Genomic DNA, 18,522 nt, shown 5'->3' on the forward strand with positions numbered 1-18,522 from the left:
GGTGGACACTTGGATGGCTTCTACCCTTGGCTGCTGTGAACATTCATGTACAGGAATCTGTTTGACATTGTTTCAGATTTTTCTGGTTTGTACGGATAAGCACAAACATTAATTTTTAATGGTCAGTTTTTATTTAAACCTCTAGTTTTTTTCAGCTTCTGGCTGATCCTAAAGGTGAAACATCCTTTGCCCAACAAAACTGACATGAACTCAGAATTTTCATCAAAGTGTGATGAGAAAAAGTCCTCCCACATCCTCAACCCCCAGCGTCCTCGCGTTCCCACTGTGGTGTGTCTTCTTTCAGGGGGAGCTAGGCTCACTCTATTTCCTGGATGTGGTAGGTGGATCGTTTCATTAGACTCCCCTGGGGGGAGGAGAGTATAGCTCAGTGGTAGAGTGTGTGCTTAGCACTCACGAGGTCCTGGATTCAATCCTCAGTACCTCCATTTAATAAAATAAATAAATAAACCTAATTACTCCCCCCAAAAGACAAATAATCCTGTGCTTTCTAAAGTCTTCCCCACAAGTCCCGCCCACGGGTGGGAAATGCCCCCACGTGCTGTTGTCACCCCCCCACAGCGGGAACAGTCTGCTACGTGTGTGTCATCGAGAGGGGACTGAGACCCCCTGGGGGGCTGTGTGAGAGGACCCCAAGATGGGCCAAGGTGGAAGACATGACCACCAGTACAGTGTTTTTGAAAGCTATAATGTCTGTGCGGTTTTTTTTAGAGTGTTTTTTTTTAATTGAAGTATAGTCCATTACAATGTGTCAACTTCTAGTGTACATCACCGTGTCCCAGCCATGCGTATACATACATATATTTAGTTTCATATTCTTCTTTATTAAAGGTTATTACAAGGTATTGAATATAGTTCCCTGTGCTGTACAGAAGAACCATGATGTGTGTTTTTTTTAATTAAAAAAAAATTATTTAATTTTGGTGGAGGGAGGTCATTAAGTCTATTTATTTATTTATTTTTAGATGAGGCACCGGGGATTGAACCCAGGACCTCGTGCATGCTAAGCATGTGCTCTACCACTTGAGTTATTCCTTCCCCCCCATGATGTGTGTTTAAAACATAAAAATAAAAAGTGGAGAAGGCCTCTTTACAGCTGCTCATAGGTGAAGACAGGTGCCTGGGTTTCCTGGCATCAAATCTGGAGCGACTGGCAATACTGGCTACCTTGAGATGGGGCCATCTGTTTCCTGGCAAACAGGGTAGGGGAAGAGATGTTTTATGCACAGCCTTTTAGACCCTTTGAATTTTGAACCATGCTACACATTTCCCATAAAAACATAAATAAAAGTAAAACTATTAAAAAAAAAAAAAAAGACCAATAGCCTTGTTATATCAGTCTCCATACCTCAGCTGCATTTTTTTTTTTTCATCAAGAGTTAACCATGGGGAAAAAAAGTCAACCGTGGACCTAGAAATTGTCATGCTAAATGAAGTAAGTCAAACAGAGAAAGACAGATATCATAGGACATCACTTATCTGTGGAATCTAAAATATGAAACAAATAAACTTATTCACAAAACAGAGTCACAGACATAGAAAACAAACTTATGGTTACTAAAGGGAAAGTGGGGTGGGAGGGATAAATTAAGAGTTTGGGTTTAACAGATACAAACTGCTGTATATAAAGCAGATAAACAACAAAGTCCTAGTGAGTAGCACTATACACTATATTCAACATCTTGTAACAACCTATAATGGAAAAGAACATGAAAAAGAATGTATACACGTATAACCGAATTACGTTGCTGTACACCAGAAACTAACACAACATTGTAAAGCAAGTATACTTTAATTATTAACAACAACAACAACAACAACAACAGTCAACCATGATCTTTTAATCCAGTCTCTTCTCGCCACTTTGAGGCTATTTTTCTCTTTTCACTTTTGGAAATAAGGCAGGGATGGACATCTATGGACAGAACGTGAAGCTTTCACCATATTATTAACTTAGATTTTTAGAAGAATTCCTTCTTTCCTCTCTCCCTACTTCTCTTCTTCAAACAACATTTATTGAGTGCCTACTGAATGCTAAGCCCCAAGCTGGGCGTCAGGACACAGCTGGGAACAGAAAGGACACAGATACCGATGCCTTTCCTCTTGGTGCTCACAGGCTAGCCTGTTGCTTCTAGAATTTTCCCTGATGGATTTGTTCTCCATCAGTGCCATCCCAGATAGCAGCAGCCAGCCCCACTTGGCTTGTGGGCACTTGAAATGAGCCCATTGCAACTGGAGAAGTGAAATTTAAATCTTATTTAGTCAATTCATTCAAATTTAAATAGCCGTACGGGGCAGGGGTGGGGGTGTTGATGGCTTCCATATTGGACGATGTGGCTCCCGGCGGGAATACTTTTAAGACCATTGGTTCCTGTGGTCAAGTTATTTTCCTGATGGGTTGGGTGTCTCAGGTCAGGAGACAAGGAAAAGCACAATGTCGGCCTGAGGTATGTGCTGGTGGCACCCAAAAGCTCATGGAGCCTCCGTCCATCCTCCTGAAAGCCTTCTTCTGGGTTAAGAATCCTCTTCCTCCTGTGTGTTGTGAACCCATTGTTCATTAGACAGCATGGAGGACAGCTGGGGACATGGTGGACAAGAGCCTGGGTGCCTGCCCCAGGGAGACTGGAGCTCATGAAATACAGGGAAGACAGATGATAACCAAGGAAACAATTCAATAAAATGACCAGATGGCAAGTTCTATGTTGGAAATAAATAGGGTGTGGTAGGGACTTTGGCTGGGAGTGCTCAGGGAGGGCTTTGTGAGGAGGTGATATTTGAGTGGGGTCCTGAAGATGAGGAGGAGTTGGCCATGTATCTATGTGGGTGCAGGGTACTCCAGGCAGGAGGCACAGCTCATGCAAAGGCCCTGAGGTAGCAACAAACTTGGCAAGGCAAGCTTAACTAGGACAGAGAGGGCAGGGGCAAGTGAAGGTGGTGGGAGGAGAAGTAGGGAAAATGGGCCGGCAGCTTCAGGGCTATACCAAGCAGGAGCTTTGTAGAGGGGAGGAGAGAGGGGTCTTCTGAGACATTGGGGCATTCACATTGGTGCCTTCATCCTTCTAGAGCACACTCTGGTCAGTAGGGGAACTTGGTGAGGATGGAACAGGCCACATCTGAGTGGGGACTGAGCCTGTCCTCACCTCCTGGGCCCGCCGCCCCTCTGCAGTGTTCTCCTTGGGGCATGTTGGTCCTGGTGGAGCTGGCTCTCCCAAGCGATGCAGCCACAGCTCAGGCCTTTTCCAGCCTAGAGGAAGAGGGGGAAGGGGTTAGGGAGGTTGCAGGCAGTCCTCTTCCTGCTCTAGTTCAAGGAAATTGGAAGGAGCCTAGCCTAGTTGTGACCTTTGGACCTCGGGAGAACAGCTGACACTGGGAGCCTTGACAGGGGCAGCAGAGGCAGGGGGACTCTGGGCACCCCTCGACAGCCCCTGGGCACACAGCTATGGGAGGTGGCAGCGGAGCCCTGCACTGGGGGCTGGAGGAACTGGCTGGAAACCAGCCCTGGGCAGTGTCCACCCCTGAGCCTGTGTTCTCTCCTGGCAGCTGCCCCCAGCAATGGGGCCCTGGGGGAGGGTTGGCTTATCTGTGCAAATGAGGCCGAAGATTAGAATCCCTGGGGAGGAGAGGGAGCTGGGGCTTCCTACTGGGGGTGGGGCGGCTTTTGAGGCTGGAATAGGCGTGCAGGCAGTGGAAGGGTGAGGCTGTCCTGCTAACTCACCAGCCTGCCTCAAGCTAGGGCCCTCTGCAGCCTTCCTGCCTCTGTCCCTGTCACTGGCCTCTGTGCCCCGCCTCAAAGAAGTTCCCGGGTCACCTTCGGCAACCCTCCCCACTGTGCTCCCAAGCCTCATCCTAATCCATCTCCTCTGCTCTCAGCTCTGTAAAAGCTGCCTCCCTCCCGGCAGTGTGAACTGAGCCAGTGTGACTGGGGTGAGCAGGGCAGGGCACTTGCCTTAGGACATTTAAGGACATTTAAGGAATACCAAAAAATTCAGCCAGTAAGACCCATAATATTTTAATGCATTAGTAAAAAGCCAAAACCAGTGCAAAAGAATCCGTGATGAACGAAATAGCCAGATTTTAAATAAAGGCAGGATCACTCCCCTTACCCCAGTCAGGGGACTGGTTTCAGTAAAATTTTGGTGTTTTTTTTTAAGTAGTGCATTAAAATTTTTTTAATCTTGATAACTGAGTTTTATGGGATCCTGTAGATCTTGCTTCCCAGGATACTGCCTCACTTGCCTCACCCTGGTCCTGGCCCTGGAAGGAGTGAAGGAATCTCCACTCCCGAAAACCTGGGCTGGAACCTGAAGCCAGGGCCCCACCCACTCCACGATCGGCCACGCCCACCTGACTAGCCCCGCCCCCACCCTGGCCCCGACCTCCGCCCGCTCGGACCCCGTGCGCACCTGAGCGTCACTTCCGGGGCGGCGGCGGGAGTAAAGCTCACTTCCGCCCGCGGGGGAGCGGCGGCGGCGGCGGCGCAGGAGAGCCGGCAGGGGCGCGGGGAGACCGACAGACTCACGGGCGGGCGGCCGGGAGCCATGGAGCGCGGCCCTGGGGCCGGGGGGCGCGGGCTGCGGCGGTGAGTGGCAGGCAGGGGGGGCGCGGCGGCGCGGATAGGTCTTGGTGCCTCCCGCGGCCGTTTGGGGAGCCGGGCCGGGCCGCGAGGCCGGGCAGTCCGGCCAGACGTCCCCGAGACCCCGCACTCCCGGAGTGTCCGCGGTCCGGAGCGGGGGACCGCGGGACAGTGTCTCCGACTCTGGCAGAGTCCGGTCCGCCGTCCGTTCAGCCCTGCGACGTGGGGTGTGCGCCCGCCTCAGGGACGCGGCCCCGCCTTGGGGGAGTGCACCGTCCGAGCCACGGACTCTGCCCCGGCCCCCGAACTTTCCCCCATCCGGACCCGGGACCGCCGCAGCAGCCGGAGCCGAGCCCTGCTTCCTAAACGTCTCCAAGACATTTCTGCCCTTTCGCAGGCGTCCTCCGGCCGGCTGGGACACCGGGGCAGGTTTACGGTCCCATCTCCAGGCTTGAGCCAGAGAACATCCACAGCCCTTCACCCTTGGGGTCCACGCCTACCCCGCGCCCAGGACTCCTCCAGGGCTCCCCGTTTCCCCCACGATGAAGTCCAAACTCTGCATCAGGGCTCACGGGCGCGGCCCAATCCAGCCTTTCTCCAGGACCAGGCCACTCACCTCTTCCTCCCAGTGTCCCTCTATCGCGGGACCCGCAGTGCCTCGAACGTGCTGTCACCTCTGGGGTTGGTCTGTGCTGTCCCTTCTGCCCCGCTCCCTGGCACCTGGCACTTTCCCTGCGCCTTTCAGGCTGCATCTTCTTCCGGGCAGCTCCCCACCCCGACTGGCTGGGCGAGGTGCCGTCGCAGTCGTCCGTATACAGGTCGTCCTGGAGGACTGTGATTGCCGGGCTCCTTGTTGGTCCTCTTGACGCTGCCAGCCTGGCAGCGGGGTGCCCTTATCTGTGCTTGTGGACGGGATCGCTGGACTCCGGGTGCCAGCCGCGCCTGCCAGTGAGCGAGGCACCTGGGAGTTCTCTGTCCTGTCTGAAGCCCGTCTCTCAGGGCACACTCAGTGACATCCATAAAAGACAGTGGGAAGCCCCAGGTTTATGTGCCCTGAGATGAGACTGTCCTCCCTCCATCAGGCCTGGTAGACTGTAGCTCCCTCCTTTCCCCTTTGCCCCTGGTCCTTTGTCCATTCGTTCTGCCACCGTTAATTGAGCAAGAACAGCTGTCCTGCCCTCCTGGAGTTTCTGTTTGGTTTGTGGGTGGGGTATGGTTGAACGTGTAAATATAAGCTGGAGAGACAGATCTGGAATCATGAGCGAGGGGGTGGGGCTGAGTGTTTGAAAGGGCACTGGAAGGGAGATCTGAAGGCTGGCTGGGACGAGGGGCAAGGGCTGTCTGGTGAAACAAGGGGGACTGGGTGAGCTGCGGCTCTGAGGCAGGAGGGGGCAGTGTGGCTCGTCTGGGGAGAGCCGGGTACAAGATGAGTGAGGCTGAAGAGGGTGGCCGCAGGCCTGCTGCAGACTGTCAGGTTGTGGCGAGGAATTGGATGTCTATCCTGAAAATAGTGGGGTCACTGGGGCACCCCAAAAGGGAGACTGGGTGATCAGATGTGTGTTGTGAAAAGATCTTTCGGCTGCTAAGGGGAGGATGGCCTGGAGTGGGGTGATGGTGGCCAGGTGGCTACCAGTGAGGAAGGAGACTAGGCATGTACCAGGTGTGGGTCGGGGGCAGAGGTAGGGTCAGCAGGCCTTGTGAAGGATGGTCTGAGGGTGGAGGGAGGTGTCAAAGACGACATCCAGGTTTACAGCTTGGTCAGTGGAACCTTGTCCACCTTGCTGTGCCCGTTCATCCTCGGGTTGCCGGGGGCCTCCCACCTGCCCACTGGCTCTCACCAGCTCTTCCTCTCGAGACCAGACTTCCCTGTGCCACCCAAACTCCCGGAGCACCAGGGAGTGTCACCTGTTGGCACCTGGATCTCTTTGAGGATGTCTTGGAGCAGCCTCAGTTTGGAGGAGGGCATCTGGCGCATTGTGCAGTGTTGAGCAGTATCCCTGCCTCCCTCCTCAATGCTACTACACTCTTCTCTTCCCAGTCATCACCACTGGAAAAGTCCCCAGGCATTGGCAAGTGTCCCCACGGGGCAAGTTCGCCTTCCTCTGAGAACCAGTATGATGGACTCTCCCTCTGAAAATACTTGCACGCAAAGTGCATATCCCACCTCAGAATCTGGGGACTCCTGGAGGCCATTGGTGTCCCCACCTTGGCTTTCATGGCCTCTCCCACTCCCCTCCGTGTGCCCCAATCCGGGTGACTGTGGGATGTGGCGTATCGTGGCCCTCGGTCTCCAGTCACAGGTCTGGAGGGAGCAGGTGTGTTTCTGGGCCTCAGACTGCTCCGACCTGCTCTGAATCTGAGTGTCCCTGGCCTGGTGGTTTTCAAAGGCTGTGGCCCCGAAACAGAACATTCTCAGGTGCTCTGCTGCCTGGAGCTGAGTTGTGAGTGTGCTCTCTCCCTCATTCGGCCTGTAGGAAAGACGTAGTAAGCGAGTGGGTTTTGCTCAAACTTTTGTTATTTCCTTCCAGTCTCTGTTGGCAGCTCTGTATTCGGTTGCTGTTGCTTTAGCAGTTTAGCTGTGGTCTGTTTCAGAGCACGTTTCACAACCTTCTGCGAAAGGGAGAATGTTTGTTTTTCTCTGCCTCGTGGGGCCCTCCACTCACCCCTCATCTCATTTGCTCCCTCTGTGAGGTGAATGGTGTCTGCATTGACAGATGAGGAAACTGAGGCCGCAGACCCTTAAGCTGGCAGAGCTGAGGGGAGCCCTGGCTCTGTGGCCTGGGCCTGGCCCCAGTGGGGGAGAGAGCCTTTGTCCAGGCACAGCGGGTGTCCCCAGCCCCAGTGTGTCCTGCTTTTGTTTCCAGAGCCTTTGTTTGTTGTATTTCCTTTGCTTGGGCTCCTGTCTCCGGATGTCGCCGTCCTGCATCCTGCACGGGGCTGGCTCTGTGAGCACTCTCCTGGGTCCCGGTGGTCAGCAGTCTGTCCTTGCCTTGGCTGAGCTGTGTCACCTGGGGGTGGCAGATGAGATGGGCCCTGGGGAGTCTGGGCCAACTGTGTGGACAGAGGTGCAGGGGGTGACAGGGTTTCCCTGGACCACAGGCGGGAGCTATGTGGGGGACAGCTGGGTGTGTCGGGTCTGATCGCCCAGTGTAGCCTGCAGGCTGAAACTGGGCTGATGAGTGGGCTTAAATGGCAAGAGTTGGTGCCTGCAGGTAGAGGAAGAGTGGTAGCAGGCGGGGGCTTGGTCAGGTTTGGGTCCCATGAAGGTCACTCAGGAGGTGTTGGTGCCCAGGGTGGGCAGGCTTGGCCCAGATGCCGGAGGCTGTGGGTAGAGTGGGCTGTGGGGAAGGCCAGGGCTCGGAGTCCATGAACCTGCATCTCACTGTCCCCCTGCAGGACTTCCCTCTGCACGACGTGGACACACGAGGCTGCCAGGCTCCCGAGCACTCGGCTTGGACCACGATGGGGCTGGGCTGCGGCCTCCTAACGGGGCTCTCGTCTGGGGCGGTGGCCGGGGGTCGCCCTGCCCCCTGCCCGCGTCTCCGAGCACCCCCACCCCTCCCCGGCTGGGCGAGGTCTGCCCCGGGGCCCGGCGCCCGCCATGAACGGCCTGTCAGTGACCGAGCTCTGCTGCCTCTTCTGCTGCCCACCCTGCCCCGGCCGCATCGCCGCCAAGCTCGCATTCCTGCCTCCGGAGCCTACCTACTCGCTAGTGCCTGAGCCTGATCCCGGGCCCGGTGGGGCCGGGGCCGCCCCCTCGGGGACCCTACGGGCCTCAGCCGGCACAGCTGGGCGCTGGAAGCTCCACCTGCTGGAGCGCGCTGACTTCCAGTACAGCCAGCGCGAGCTGGACACCGTCGAGGTCTTCCTGACCAAGAGCAGCCGGGGCAACCGCATCTCCTGCATGTACGTGCGCTGCGTGCCTGGTGCCAGGTGAGCCTCGGGGCCGCCACGCGGACATGACCTGAGGGTGGAGGGTGGGGCCTGGGAGGCTCCTGGCCCTGGGTGTGCTCTGTCCTCAGAGCTCCTGTTCCAGCTGGTGGTGGCCCCCAGAGGCCCCCCCAGAAAGCCTGTCTGGTGGTGTGTGTGCACCAGGATTCTTCTTGCTGAAGGAAGGGGCAGCAGATGAGATCTGCCCATGAGGCCAGGTGCCCTTCCACAAGCAGCACCCTGAGGCTTGGGGAGGTGGCTCTGAGTGCCACATCAGCCCACCTGCTTGATGAGGAGCTGCCTGCTTCTGGGTCTCTGTGTTGACCTGCCCAGGGATGGTCTCCTGGGCCCTTGGTGCCCGGTGAGGCCTTGGCACCTGCTTTGGGGCAGGGGCACCTGAGGCCTGGCTGGCGGCTTGTGCCAAGTCTGATTCCTTGAGTTCCAAGGTGGGGCAGAGGGGGGCCTTCCTGATGCTTCTATCTTCAGACCAGGCTGGGTTCTGACTGCAGATCTGAGTCCAAAGGGCAAACTTCTACCTTCCGTCTGCACCGGGCTGGGCGGGGCCCGTGGTGCTGGAGGAAGAAGACTCTGGGAGGCCATCAGCTTGGATCCAGCCTGGTCTCCTGCTCTTGGCATGACCAACTCGCAGGGCTGCCACGGGACACAAGGCAGAAGTAAGGGCTGTGGTCATTCCCTGTCTAGGAAGAGCTGCACCACTTTGAACAGGGATCGGCTTCATTCACTTGTCAGGGCTGGAGTAGGGGCCTGCTGTCAAGAGTGTGGGGCAGCCCTGCCGACAGAGAAGGCGCTGTCTCATTCTCTAGGAAGGTTCTGAGCAGTGGGCAATGTGCCTACCATCCCTAGGGGCTGCCGGAGTACCTCCAAAGGAATGTTCCAGAGGAGAGGCGGCTGCTGCCCACGGGGATACGTGTGATGGTCACTGTAGCTTGCCAAGTTCACGTGGAGGGGCCCACCTGTGCCAAGAATGTGACCAGTGGTCCCAGTGGCCCCCTTTCATGAGGGGAAGCCTGACACTCCGCTGGCCATCCCCTGTCTGAGGCCCACTGGGAGGAGTTGGGCCGCTGTTTGGCACAGGCAGCCTGTCCCCTCATCAGGACTCCTGGGTGCTGGGCATGAAGAGCCCCTCCCTTGCCCTCTGACCTGTGCTTCTCCACCCCTGCCCAAGGTACACGGTGCTCTTCTCGCACGGCAACGCGGTGGACCTGGGCCAGATGAGCAGCTTCTACATCGGCCTGGGCACGCGCATCAACTGCAACATTTTCTCCTACGACTACTCGGGCTACGGCGTGAGCTCGGGCAAGCCCTCCGAGAAGAACCTCTACGCCGACATCGACGCTGCCTGGCAGGCCCTGCGCACCCGGTGAGCTCTGTGCTGGGGCTGGGGGAGATGAGCGTTGCCTCACAGGTGATCCACCCAGGTGGAACCTCCCACCTGGGGGAGGGAGGGAGCCCAGGCGGGTGGGCCTGCAGGAGAGGGAGCCTGTCTGCAGCCACCCTGGGCCACAGGGCAAGGCCTGGCCTATGTTCTCTCTGCGTGGTGATGGGCGGGCAGGCCTCAAGCCTTGCCTGGGCAGGGGAAGGGACAGGGCCTGACACTGTCCCCATTGGAGGCTCCACCTGAAGGGAGAATGAAGGGAGAAGGGTGGACAGAGGACGTGGGCCCCTCCCAGCCCAGGAGGGGGTGTGTGAGGCCTGTGTGAAAGGACTCAGGGGACCCCCGAGGATGTGGGAGCACTTGGTAGGGTGGGTGGGGCAGGGCCTCTGCATCAGGTGCTGGCCTCATCCTGAGGGCAGGGCTCCTCTGGGCCTAGAAGGTTCTCTTAGGCAGCTTGGTACCCAGCACAGCCCTGGTGGCTGGTAGGTCAGCGAGCAGAGGCTGGGTCCTCCCCAGGCACGGTGTCCAGCACACACCTGCAGGCCTTACTCAGTGCCATCGTGATCTGGTCTGCACCTTCCCTGGACCCCACTGCCCTGATCATCCAGACCCTGGCAGCCCCCTTCCACCCTCGTGCTCGCTCACCGAGCACAGCGGCCCCACCTGAACCAGTGCGTGCGGTGTGGCCCCATGCCCCATGCTGCTTAGAGGGACACCCACCCAGCCCCTGCCCTCCTGGAGGCTGCACCCTCCGCCTGCTCAGGGCTGGCTGCCCCATCTCCACCCTGCCCGGCCAGCTGACGCGACCAGCTCCTGCTGGGACCAAAGCCAACCTGCCCTGGGGAGGCGGGGGCCCTGGTTGCCATAGTGATGCCCCAGCAGTCCCTGATGCAGGCCCTGTGAGCAGGGTTCCCTGACACCACCCTGGCACTGGGGACCCATGGTTGGTGGCACAGTGCAGGTATGTGTCCACCCTTGGCTGCCTCAGCCTGTCCCCACTGGCTGGGGGGTCACTGCAGAATCACACCTCATGAGGGACTGAGAGTTCGGAGCTCTGTCATCCATCTGTCTGTCCTGCTGCCAGCCTTGACCTCCAGGGACCTGGTTCCTCAGCCCCAATAGCTGAGAAACATCAGGAGGGCGGGAGGCTTGGGTCCAGGTTGTGACCAGGGCTGGGGAGGCCTGGAAGAAGAGCTGCACCATCTGGCACCTGTTGCGTTTGTCCTGGTGGAGACAGCCAGGTGGCAGCTGGGGGTCCCTGCCTGGAGCTGGGTGATAGGACTGGGCTGGGACTCGGCATAGCAATGCTCACAGCGAACCAGGGAGCCGGCCGGGGAGGAGCGGCCAGAGTAGTAGGCATGAGGCCAGATGGCTCCCCGAGGCCTGGGGGTGTGTCTGGGGGTTGGGGCCAGAGGACCGGGACTGTGCACATGGCCCCTGGGTGGACAGGGAGATGGAGTCTGGCTGCCTAGGTGAGATACAGACCTTCCCTGGCTACTGGGAGGAGAGCCTCCTTTGGGATCAGGGTCATGGGTATGTGGAAGGAAGGCCACAGAGGCCTCCTGCACTGGAGGGTGGTGAGTGGTCCCTGTGTGGTCAGGAAGGGGCACGTGGTGTGGAGCTGAATCAGCCCTGCTGGTGTGGGGCTAGGAGAGCTTGGGGTGGCGAGTGGGGCCCAGGACCTTGCCGCTAAGTAGGGAGGGAGCCCAGAGAAGGAGGTGGCGGCTACCCATTTTCCCTCGGGAGCCACTGTTCCTGCTCACCTGTGTTGTACTAACACCTCATTGGGTATAAGGGACACTGAGGGGTCACAAACTGGCTGAGACATCAGAGGACACAGCTGCCTCCAATCCCTAGGGCTTGCCAAGGGGGTAGATGAGGGTCGGGTGAGGGCTGCTGGGGGGAAGACGCGCCCCCTTCCAGTGCAACCACAAAGGGCCGTCCAATTCAGAACAGCAGGGACAGGAAGGCCCCAAGCAGGTGGCCTTGGTCAAGTGTGTGTAGGGGTTGGGGGTAGCTGGATGACCAAGAGGAGCGGGTGGGGCCCTTACAGGTGCACTGCCCAGGTGCGACCAAGTAGATACTGTCCAAGAAACGGCAGAGTGGGGCCGCTGTTGGCCAGCTCCCCTCACGCCTGTCTGGGTCCTACCTCCCGTATTAGTCCTACCGCTTCGGTGTTGGGGGACTGCCCCAGGAGGGCGGGCAGTGGGAGGGGTGTGCGCGCTGCGTCGCGGCTGATCCTGCCCCCTCGCTGCCAGGTACGGCATCAGCCCGGACAGCATCGTCCTGTACGGGCAGAGCATTGGCACGGTGCCCACCGTGGACCTGGCTTCACGCTATGAGTGCGCCGCTGTGGTGCTGCACTCACCCCTCACCTCGGGCATGCGCGTCGCCTTCCCAGACACCAAGAAGACCTACTGCTTCGACGCGTTCCCAAAGTGAGCATGGGGCGGGGCGGGGCGGGGCGGGGCGGGGCCGGGCCTCGGCGGGGTGGGGCGCGGAGTCCTAATATGCCCCGCCTCGCAGCATCGAGAAGGTGTCCAAGATCACGTCGCCGGTGCTCATCATCCACGGCACGGAGGACGAGGTGATTGACTTCTCGCACGGGCTGGCGCTGTATGAGCGCTGCCCCAAGGCCGTGGAGCCTCTGTGGGTGGAGGGCGCCGGGCACAACGACATCGAGCTCTACAGCCAGTACCTGGAGCGCCTGCGCCGCTTCATCTCCCAGGAGCTGCCCAGCCAGCGCGCCTAATCTAGCGGCCGCCCAGCCGCGCCGGGACCTCAGCAATAAGGCGGCGCCCGGACCCTGCCCCGGTCCCGGGGGCTGCATGTGAACCCCTGGGTGCCCCACGCCCTCGAGGCAGCCGGCAGGTAGGGGTCGGGACCTACCCCAGCCCAGGGGACGTGGACAATGTACAGGCGACGGAGCTATGCTCTCATTTCCTTTTGGAAGCAAAACAAGGAAGAACGTGAAAACAAATTAAAGATTTAAAATTTTAAGTTTCCTCTCCTTTTCACGGCGCGTGCTTTCCCTGGGGCTCAGCCAGCCCGAAGAGCAGCCCGGGCTTTGTCCCCAACCCCTCAGCAAAGTTCATCACAATTGTAGATGTCAGCTCACCCTCTACAGAAGATGGGTGGGGTTCGGGTCCTTGGGGCTGCCGATTGTCTGGGTGGTGATGGAGGGGCGACAGCTTTCGAATCCAGGACCCTGCCTGCTCATAGGGCTTGCCTGGGGAGGATGGCGGGCTCCCTGTTTTCAAGACGACCCTGGGGATGGGAGTGGCCGCAGCAGGTCTAGGCTGGGCCTGCTCTGGGGCCCCAGTGAGGCATTCTTCCCTACCCATGTAGTAGACGGGGACGCTGTGTAGTCTTAGGGCTGCCCTTCCCGTCGTTGACCCCCCTGCACAGAAAGTCAAGAGGGTCTTTTGCAGCGAGGGTGCTTGGGTCCAGGGGAGGGCAGTGGCAGGTACGAGGCCCTGTGGGGTCTCCCCAGGAATGGGGACCCACCCTGGGGCTGGGGTCATAAGGATCCCTCCTGCAAGACGCCACGGGGCCTTCGTCTGAGCTGTGTTCAACTCCCGGGGTGCCCTTGAAGGCAGGGGTGGCATGGGTCTCCCCAGACACTTGGCGGACGCCAGGTCCCTAGAATACCCTCTGCGACCTACAAGGGCAGTGCTTTAGAGTGCGGAAGGCCTCAGAGACGGTGACCTGTCATCCATTTGGAGGTCGGGCGGCGGCTTGACGTGTGTGGCGGCACTAGGCAGTGGCGAGGCCAGGACCCAGAGCTGCTTTCGCCTTGGCCCCTCTGGGTCCGCGGCCCCTTTAAGAGGGGGAGGTGCTTCGGCCTGGGGGCGGGGACGACGCCTAGGGGCGCAGCGGGGGCGGAAGCGGGAGCGGAAGTGGAGGGGCGCGCGCACGGCAGCCGTGGCGGGCGGCGAAGCGCGAGGAGGCCGGGGCCTCGGCGGTAAGTGGCGGCGGCTCGGACCCGGGCCGGCCGACCCTGCCCTTGCCGCCGCCCGGCCGTGGGGCGCGCAGAGCGGACAGCCGACGCGGCGTGGGTCCTTGTCAGCGTTGAGGCCGAGTCGGGCGAGGCCGGGGTCTCTCGGCGTCCGCGCGGCGGCTTTGCGCGCCGGTACCTGGCCCCGCGGTGCTCTTTGTCGCTGGGAGCTGGGACTTGGGACTGAGGCGCTCGAAGAGCTTAAAGCGGCCCCCGGGCACGTCAGGACGGCCTGCCAGAATCCCGGGCTCTCTGGGCGGACCCGGCCTGGGCCCCCGAGTCCCGACCTGCCGACTCTAACACAGGACGGTGCCCGGCCTAGTGGTGGGCGGGAAGCTGCCGTGCCTTTGTTCCTCCCGAGTTCCACGGGCCTCCTTGCTGGGAGTCTCGTGTCGTGTTCGATAGTACGGGACGTCTGGGAATAAAACTGAACGTGTGTGTGCGCTCACGGGAGCAGAGAGCATCAGGGCCCCCTCTCTCGTCTGCCCCTTTCCCCACCGGGCCTCTGCACAGGCTGATCTCTGTGACCGGCGTGCCCTCACCACCTCCCGGTCTTGTCCCTGTCTTTGCCGATGCCCCTCAGCATGGCTAACGTTTCTCGACATTCTGAGTCATCTCAGTCTCTTGCTGCAGTAGTTTCTCCCCGAAGACCCCCTCCCCGCCCGCCCTGACCCCCTACTCTGTGCTCCCACTGACCCCAGGTGCTGACGTCATAGAGCCTACTGTCTTCACCTCATCAGAACGTAAATTCCCTGAGAGCTGGGCTCAGCAGTGCAGCAAGTTCAAAGCCACCGGCTTACAAGTGGACAAAAATATTTTCCCACACACAGAGTAAAAAATTCAGAGTATAAGAGAGTATGGGGTGAATACACAGTGTCTTCCCACCCCTGACCTCCATGGCCTGGTTCCCGTCCCCTAGGGCAGAGAGAAAGCAGTGTCTTCGGTTTCAACAGAGAAAGTGTGCATGTGCATCTAATGAGTTTACACTGAAGTGTGATCCTCTTACTAAACATGGCTTGGAAACTTAATGTTCCCACGCCTAGATTGGATTCAGTCCTCCTTGTGGCTGCCCCATTTTTTATTAGCACTATAATTTATTCGTCCTGTTTTTTGTTGGTTGAAATGTAATTTTTTTTCCAGTCTTCTGTAACAGACAATGCTAGGGTCAGGATCCTTGTACAAATGTCTTTCTGCCCAAGTAGGAGGATCTCTGTGGGTTGAATTCCTTAGTGCAGAAGGGCGAAGTCAAAGGGCCTTCCATAGATCCCTGAGTGGGTATGTGATCTGTTAAAATAGTATTTCATTGTGGTTTGATTTGTGTTTCCCAGGAGTGTAATTAAACACCTCAGTGCTTCTGTCAGATTTATTATGTTGGTCATTTCTATCACTAATATCATTTTGAAACCAGAAAAATTTGTTTATTACAAATATGTGTATATTTAAAAGCCATCTGTATAGCACATTCTTGGTCCATTATTCTAGCTGGATTGTGGCTGTTACTGTTTCTGAGGAGCTCTTTCCATGTTCAGAAAGTTAAGCCTATTGTCTGTTAGGAAAAAAAGTACTTTTTTCCGATCAGTCATTTGTGTTTGATTTGGATTGTAGTTTTTGTTTGTTGATTTTATTTATTTATTTATTTATTTATTTCCAGCATTTAAAATTGTCATCATTTTATCATTTATGGCTTCTACATTTTGTATCATGCTCAGACTTGTGTTCCCTACTCCAAGATGATAAAAAGTGTTTTCTTTCAAAAATGTAATGGTTTCTTTTTCAAATAGGTACTTAAATGTTGGGTCTAATTCTAGAGAGGACTTTTGGGAAGGGGTGAGGTAGGAACCCAAACTGCTTTTTTCCACGTCATTTGCCCCAACTCTATCTCCCGAAAAAGCCTTTCTTTCCCCCACTGAAATGCCACCTTTATCCCTCACTGAGCCCCTTGTGCCTGTGGGTCTGTTTCTAGACTCTGCCATCTGAGTTAGTGGGAACCTGGCTGTTTTCTTTACTGACTGTCCAGAGGCCCGTCTCCCCTCATCTGAGTCAAGAAAAAATTGCCCTAATAAATATTCGATGACTTGAACGTATTCCATGGAAGGGTAGTTCCACAGGGCACTCTGGTGGAAGAAAACTTGTCTTTGCCTGCCCCCTTGGATCTTCACAGGGCCCGGCGCTGACCTCTGTTGAGGCGTGGCTTTTGTCAGGCTGACACCCTAGGAGCCCCACACCCCTGCTTTTCTCCTACGCCTGCCCATTGCACGTGAAGGGTAAACTAAGGCAGGCTCTGTGGATCAGGCGCTTGTCAGGCCAACCTGGCCCGCAGCTCTGCCCTTCTGTGGGGACGCCCCTCTCCTATGTGGGCTGCCTTGGAGGGGCTCACCTGCAGCCTCTGGGGAACCACACCAGGGCAGTGATTGGGGGGAAGATCTTGGTACCTTCCAGTATGTGCCCCCCTTCCCTTCCACTTGGTATGGCCCATGGGCCAGGCCGCCTGGGACAGAGGCCAACTTTCGGTTCTCCATTTTGTGAATTTTCCAGGACACATGTGTGTTCACACCCAGCAGCATTCTGCTGTTCAGCAGATGCCCAGGCATGTGCTCCCCGGGCACGGGCCCCCTCAGCTCACCGGCACCTTGGGTCCTCCCCTGGGCACCTTACCAGCAAAGCTCAGGTGTGGGCCCTGGGTCCCAGAAGCAGATTCCTGGTTTCTCTCCCATGGCTTAGGCACATTGCCCTGACACCAGAGACCCCAGGGGACGCAGCTTGCCCAGGGTGTGTGGCTGCGGCAGGGGCAGTGGGCTTCAGCTGGTTGGGTCCCTCCCTGAGGGTGGGTCTGGGGCGCACACATGTCCTTCACCCCGGAGCTTCTTTCCTGGGGCTCGATACCGTGGAGCCCGGACTGGACTTCCTGTGGGCCCAGAACCCGAGGGCCGGTCTAGCCTTTCTCCCCTCCTTCCCCCCAGGCACCCTGCTTCACTGATCACCCGTTCAGCTGAGCTGGTGGAACCCACCCCTCTGGTTCTGGCATATGAACTGGCGGCCCCCAGAGATTCCAGGAGAGGATGGGGGAGTTCAGTCTCCTCCCCTGCCCATGGTGGCCCTGGCTGTGAGGAGCAATGGCCCTGCGGGGCCCAGATCTGAGATGGGCCCTAGGGACGGGGTACCACCCTTCAGTGTCCTGGGCACCCCATTTAAGGTGTGGGCACTCCCTCGGGGCAGACACCTGTCTGGTTCACAATCAGAGTACAGGGCCGACCTGTTAGCTGTGGGACCCCATCACGTGGGGGTGCCAGCCCAACATCAGAGTCCCCCTTCCTTACGTTTCGAAGCTTCTGCCATGTGCCAAGTTGGTCTCTGGGACAGTGACAATTCTGGGCTGCTGGAGTCGCCGTCCCCACTGTCCCTGCTCACAGGGGAGATGGCTCAGGCCAAGCTGCCCTTGGAGAAGGTGCCCTGGCACCCTGGCTGGGCTGAGGCCCTGGCTTCCCAGGGCTCAAACCCTCTTGGGACACAGGCATGCCCCTGCCAGACAGTGGACCCCAGGACCAGGCTCAGGGGGGTGGGGTGGGATGCAGGTCAGGGCTACATGTGTGTCCAGAGCACACGCGCAGGTGAGATGGAAACCTGCCTGGCCGTGGTCACAGCAGAGCTCTGGGGCTCTCTGAAGCTTGCGGAGCCTAGCAGAGCGCCCTGACCCTCGTGACAGGAGAGGGTCTTGAAGGGGGCTGGTCAGGGGAGGCTAGGCCCCTGGGTGGCCCTGGTGAGCATGGCAGGTCAGACCCCCACTGTGGCTGTCTGTCTGAACAGTGACTCTGAGCCACTGCTTTCCAGGTGATCCTGGCCAGCCAAGGAGTCAAGGTAATTCACCTGGACGGGGCCGGATCCTGCCCCTACCCCACCACCTCCTGGAGAAGGGGTGGCAGCTCTGGGTTCTCCCCAGCAGCTTGGAGGGGGCCCTGGTGCTTTCTGTGGGGGCCAGCTGCCCACCAACTGGCTAGGCCTGGGGCCGGCTGCACCCACTGTGTGTAACGGACCGCCCGGACCACGGGGAGTCATCTAACCCGCCTCAGGAATAAACACGGATGGGTTACAGATCATGTAAAATGTGCACAGATTGTTTTGATTAGAAAATTTTATTTTGGTTATTATTTGTGCACCATTTTTAAAAAATGCTCTATCATCAAAGTAGAAGATCCTGCTGGAGCAGCAGCTCCACGAGGGGTGGGGGGCTAACGGACTGCAGACACAGGCGGAAACTCGGGGAAACTTTGCAGCGGGAACGTGCGTACCTCCCCGTGGGCTGCAGCTGCCTCTGCCCCGGCCGCGTCCTGGGCCTTCCAGGGCACGAGCTCAGGGATGAGCCTGTACTCGTGCAGGTCCATCCATCTCAGCGGTGCAGCCACACACAGACACACCTGCTTCCTCACGAACACTTTCTGGGTACCTCTTCAGGAGCAGAATTGCTGGGTCAAAGTGGTGAATGTCCGGGTGGTGGCTAGGATGTGAGCTGCTAGGATCTCAATGCGGTGCTGATTACTATATGATGTCCACCTCCGCTCTTCACGTTTGTTTTCAAGTGCTCACCTTGCACCAACATGGGGTTTACACCTC

At 57.9% G+C, this 18,522-nt stretch overlaps 2 protein-coding genes across 3 annotated transcripts; one reads left to right on the forward strand and one right to left on the reverse strand.

Moving 5' to 3' along the window:
* Window positions 1–1,791: 1,791 nt before the first annotated feature.
* LOC141574607 (uncharacterized) lies at window positions 1,792–6,566 on the reverse strand. The gene is made up of 4 exons (XM_074350016.1): window positions 6,507–6,566; window positions 4,422–5,087; window positions 3,159–3,262; window positions 1,792–2,550 (listed from the first exon to the last, which is right to left on the reverse strand). Exons 1-4 carry the CDS (start codon window positions 6,564–6,566, stop codon window positions 2,286–2,288), a joined length of 1,095 nt encoding a protein of 364 aa, XP_074206117.1. The 3' UTR covers window positions 1,792–2,285.
* Window positions 4,458–12,917, forward strand: ABHD17A (abhydrolase domain containing 17A, depalmitoylase). 2 transcript variants are annotated; one of them, XM_074351236.1, is made up of 6 exons: window positions 4,458–4,597; window positions 7,988–8,524; window positions 9,031–9,195; window positions 9,708–9,902; window positions 12,176–12,355; window positions 12,444–12,917. In XM_074351236.1, exons 2-6 carry the CDS (start codon window positions 8,193–8,195, stop codon window positions 12,667–12,669), a joined length of 1,098 nt encoding a protein of 365 aa, XP_074207337.1. In that variant the 5' UTR covers window positions 4,458–4,597; window positions 7,988–8,192; the 3' UTR covers window positions 12,670–12,917. The 2 variants fall into 2 exon arrangements, with proteins under 2 accessions (XP_074207337.1, XP_074207338.1); XM_074351237.1 differs by lacking the exon at window positions 9,031–9,195.
* Window positions 12,918–18,522: the final 5,605 nt, after the last annotated feature.

The sequence above is a fragment of the Camelus bactrianus genome, chromosome 22, assembly GCF_048773025.1.
Source record: "Camelus bactrianus isolate YW-2024 breed Bactrian camel chromosome 22, ASM4877302v1, whole genome shotgun sequence".
Classification (NCBI taxonomy): domain Eukaryota; kingdom Metazoa; phylum Chordata; class Mammalia; order Artiodactyla; family Camelidae; genus Camelus; species Camelus bactrianus.

Excerpts from the sequence above, each read along its gene's own strand:
- ABHD17A (XM_074351236.1), top strand. The coding sequence starts at position 8,193 with ATGAACGGCCTGTCAGTGACCGAGCTCTGCTGCCTCTTCTGCTGCCCA. Across the intron at positions 9,903-12,175 it reads TGGCAGGCCCTGCGCACCCG|GTACGGCATCAGCCCGGACA; the intron begins GTGAGCTCTGTG and ends CCTCGCTGCCAG. Across the intron at positions 12,356-12,443 it reads TGCTTCGACGCGTTCCCAAA|CATCGAGAAGGTGTCCAAGA; the intron begins GTGAGCATGGGG and ends CCCGCCTCGCAG.
- LOC141574607 (XM_074350016.1), bottom strand. The coding sequence starts at position 6,566 with ATGCGCCAGATGCCCTCCTCCAAACTGAGGCTGCTCCAAGACATCCTC. Across the intron at positions 3,263-4,421 it reads GCCCCGGAAGTGACGCTCAG|GCTGGAAAAGGCCTGAGCTG; the intron begins GTGCGCACGGGG and ends CTCTTCCTCTAG. Across the intron at positions 2,551-3,158 it reads AGGGGCGGCGGGCCCAGGAG|GAGGAAGAGGATTCTTAACC; the intron begins GTGAGGACAGGC and ends CACAACACACAG.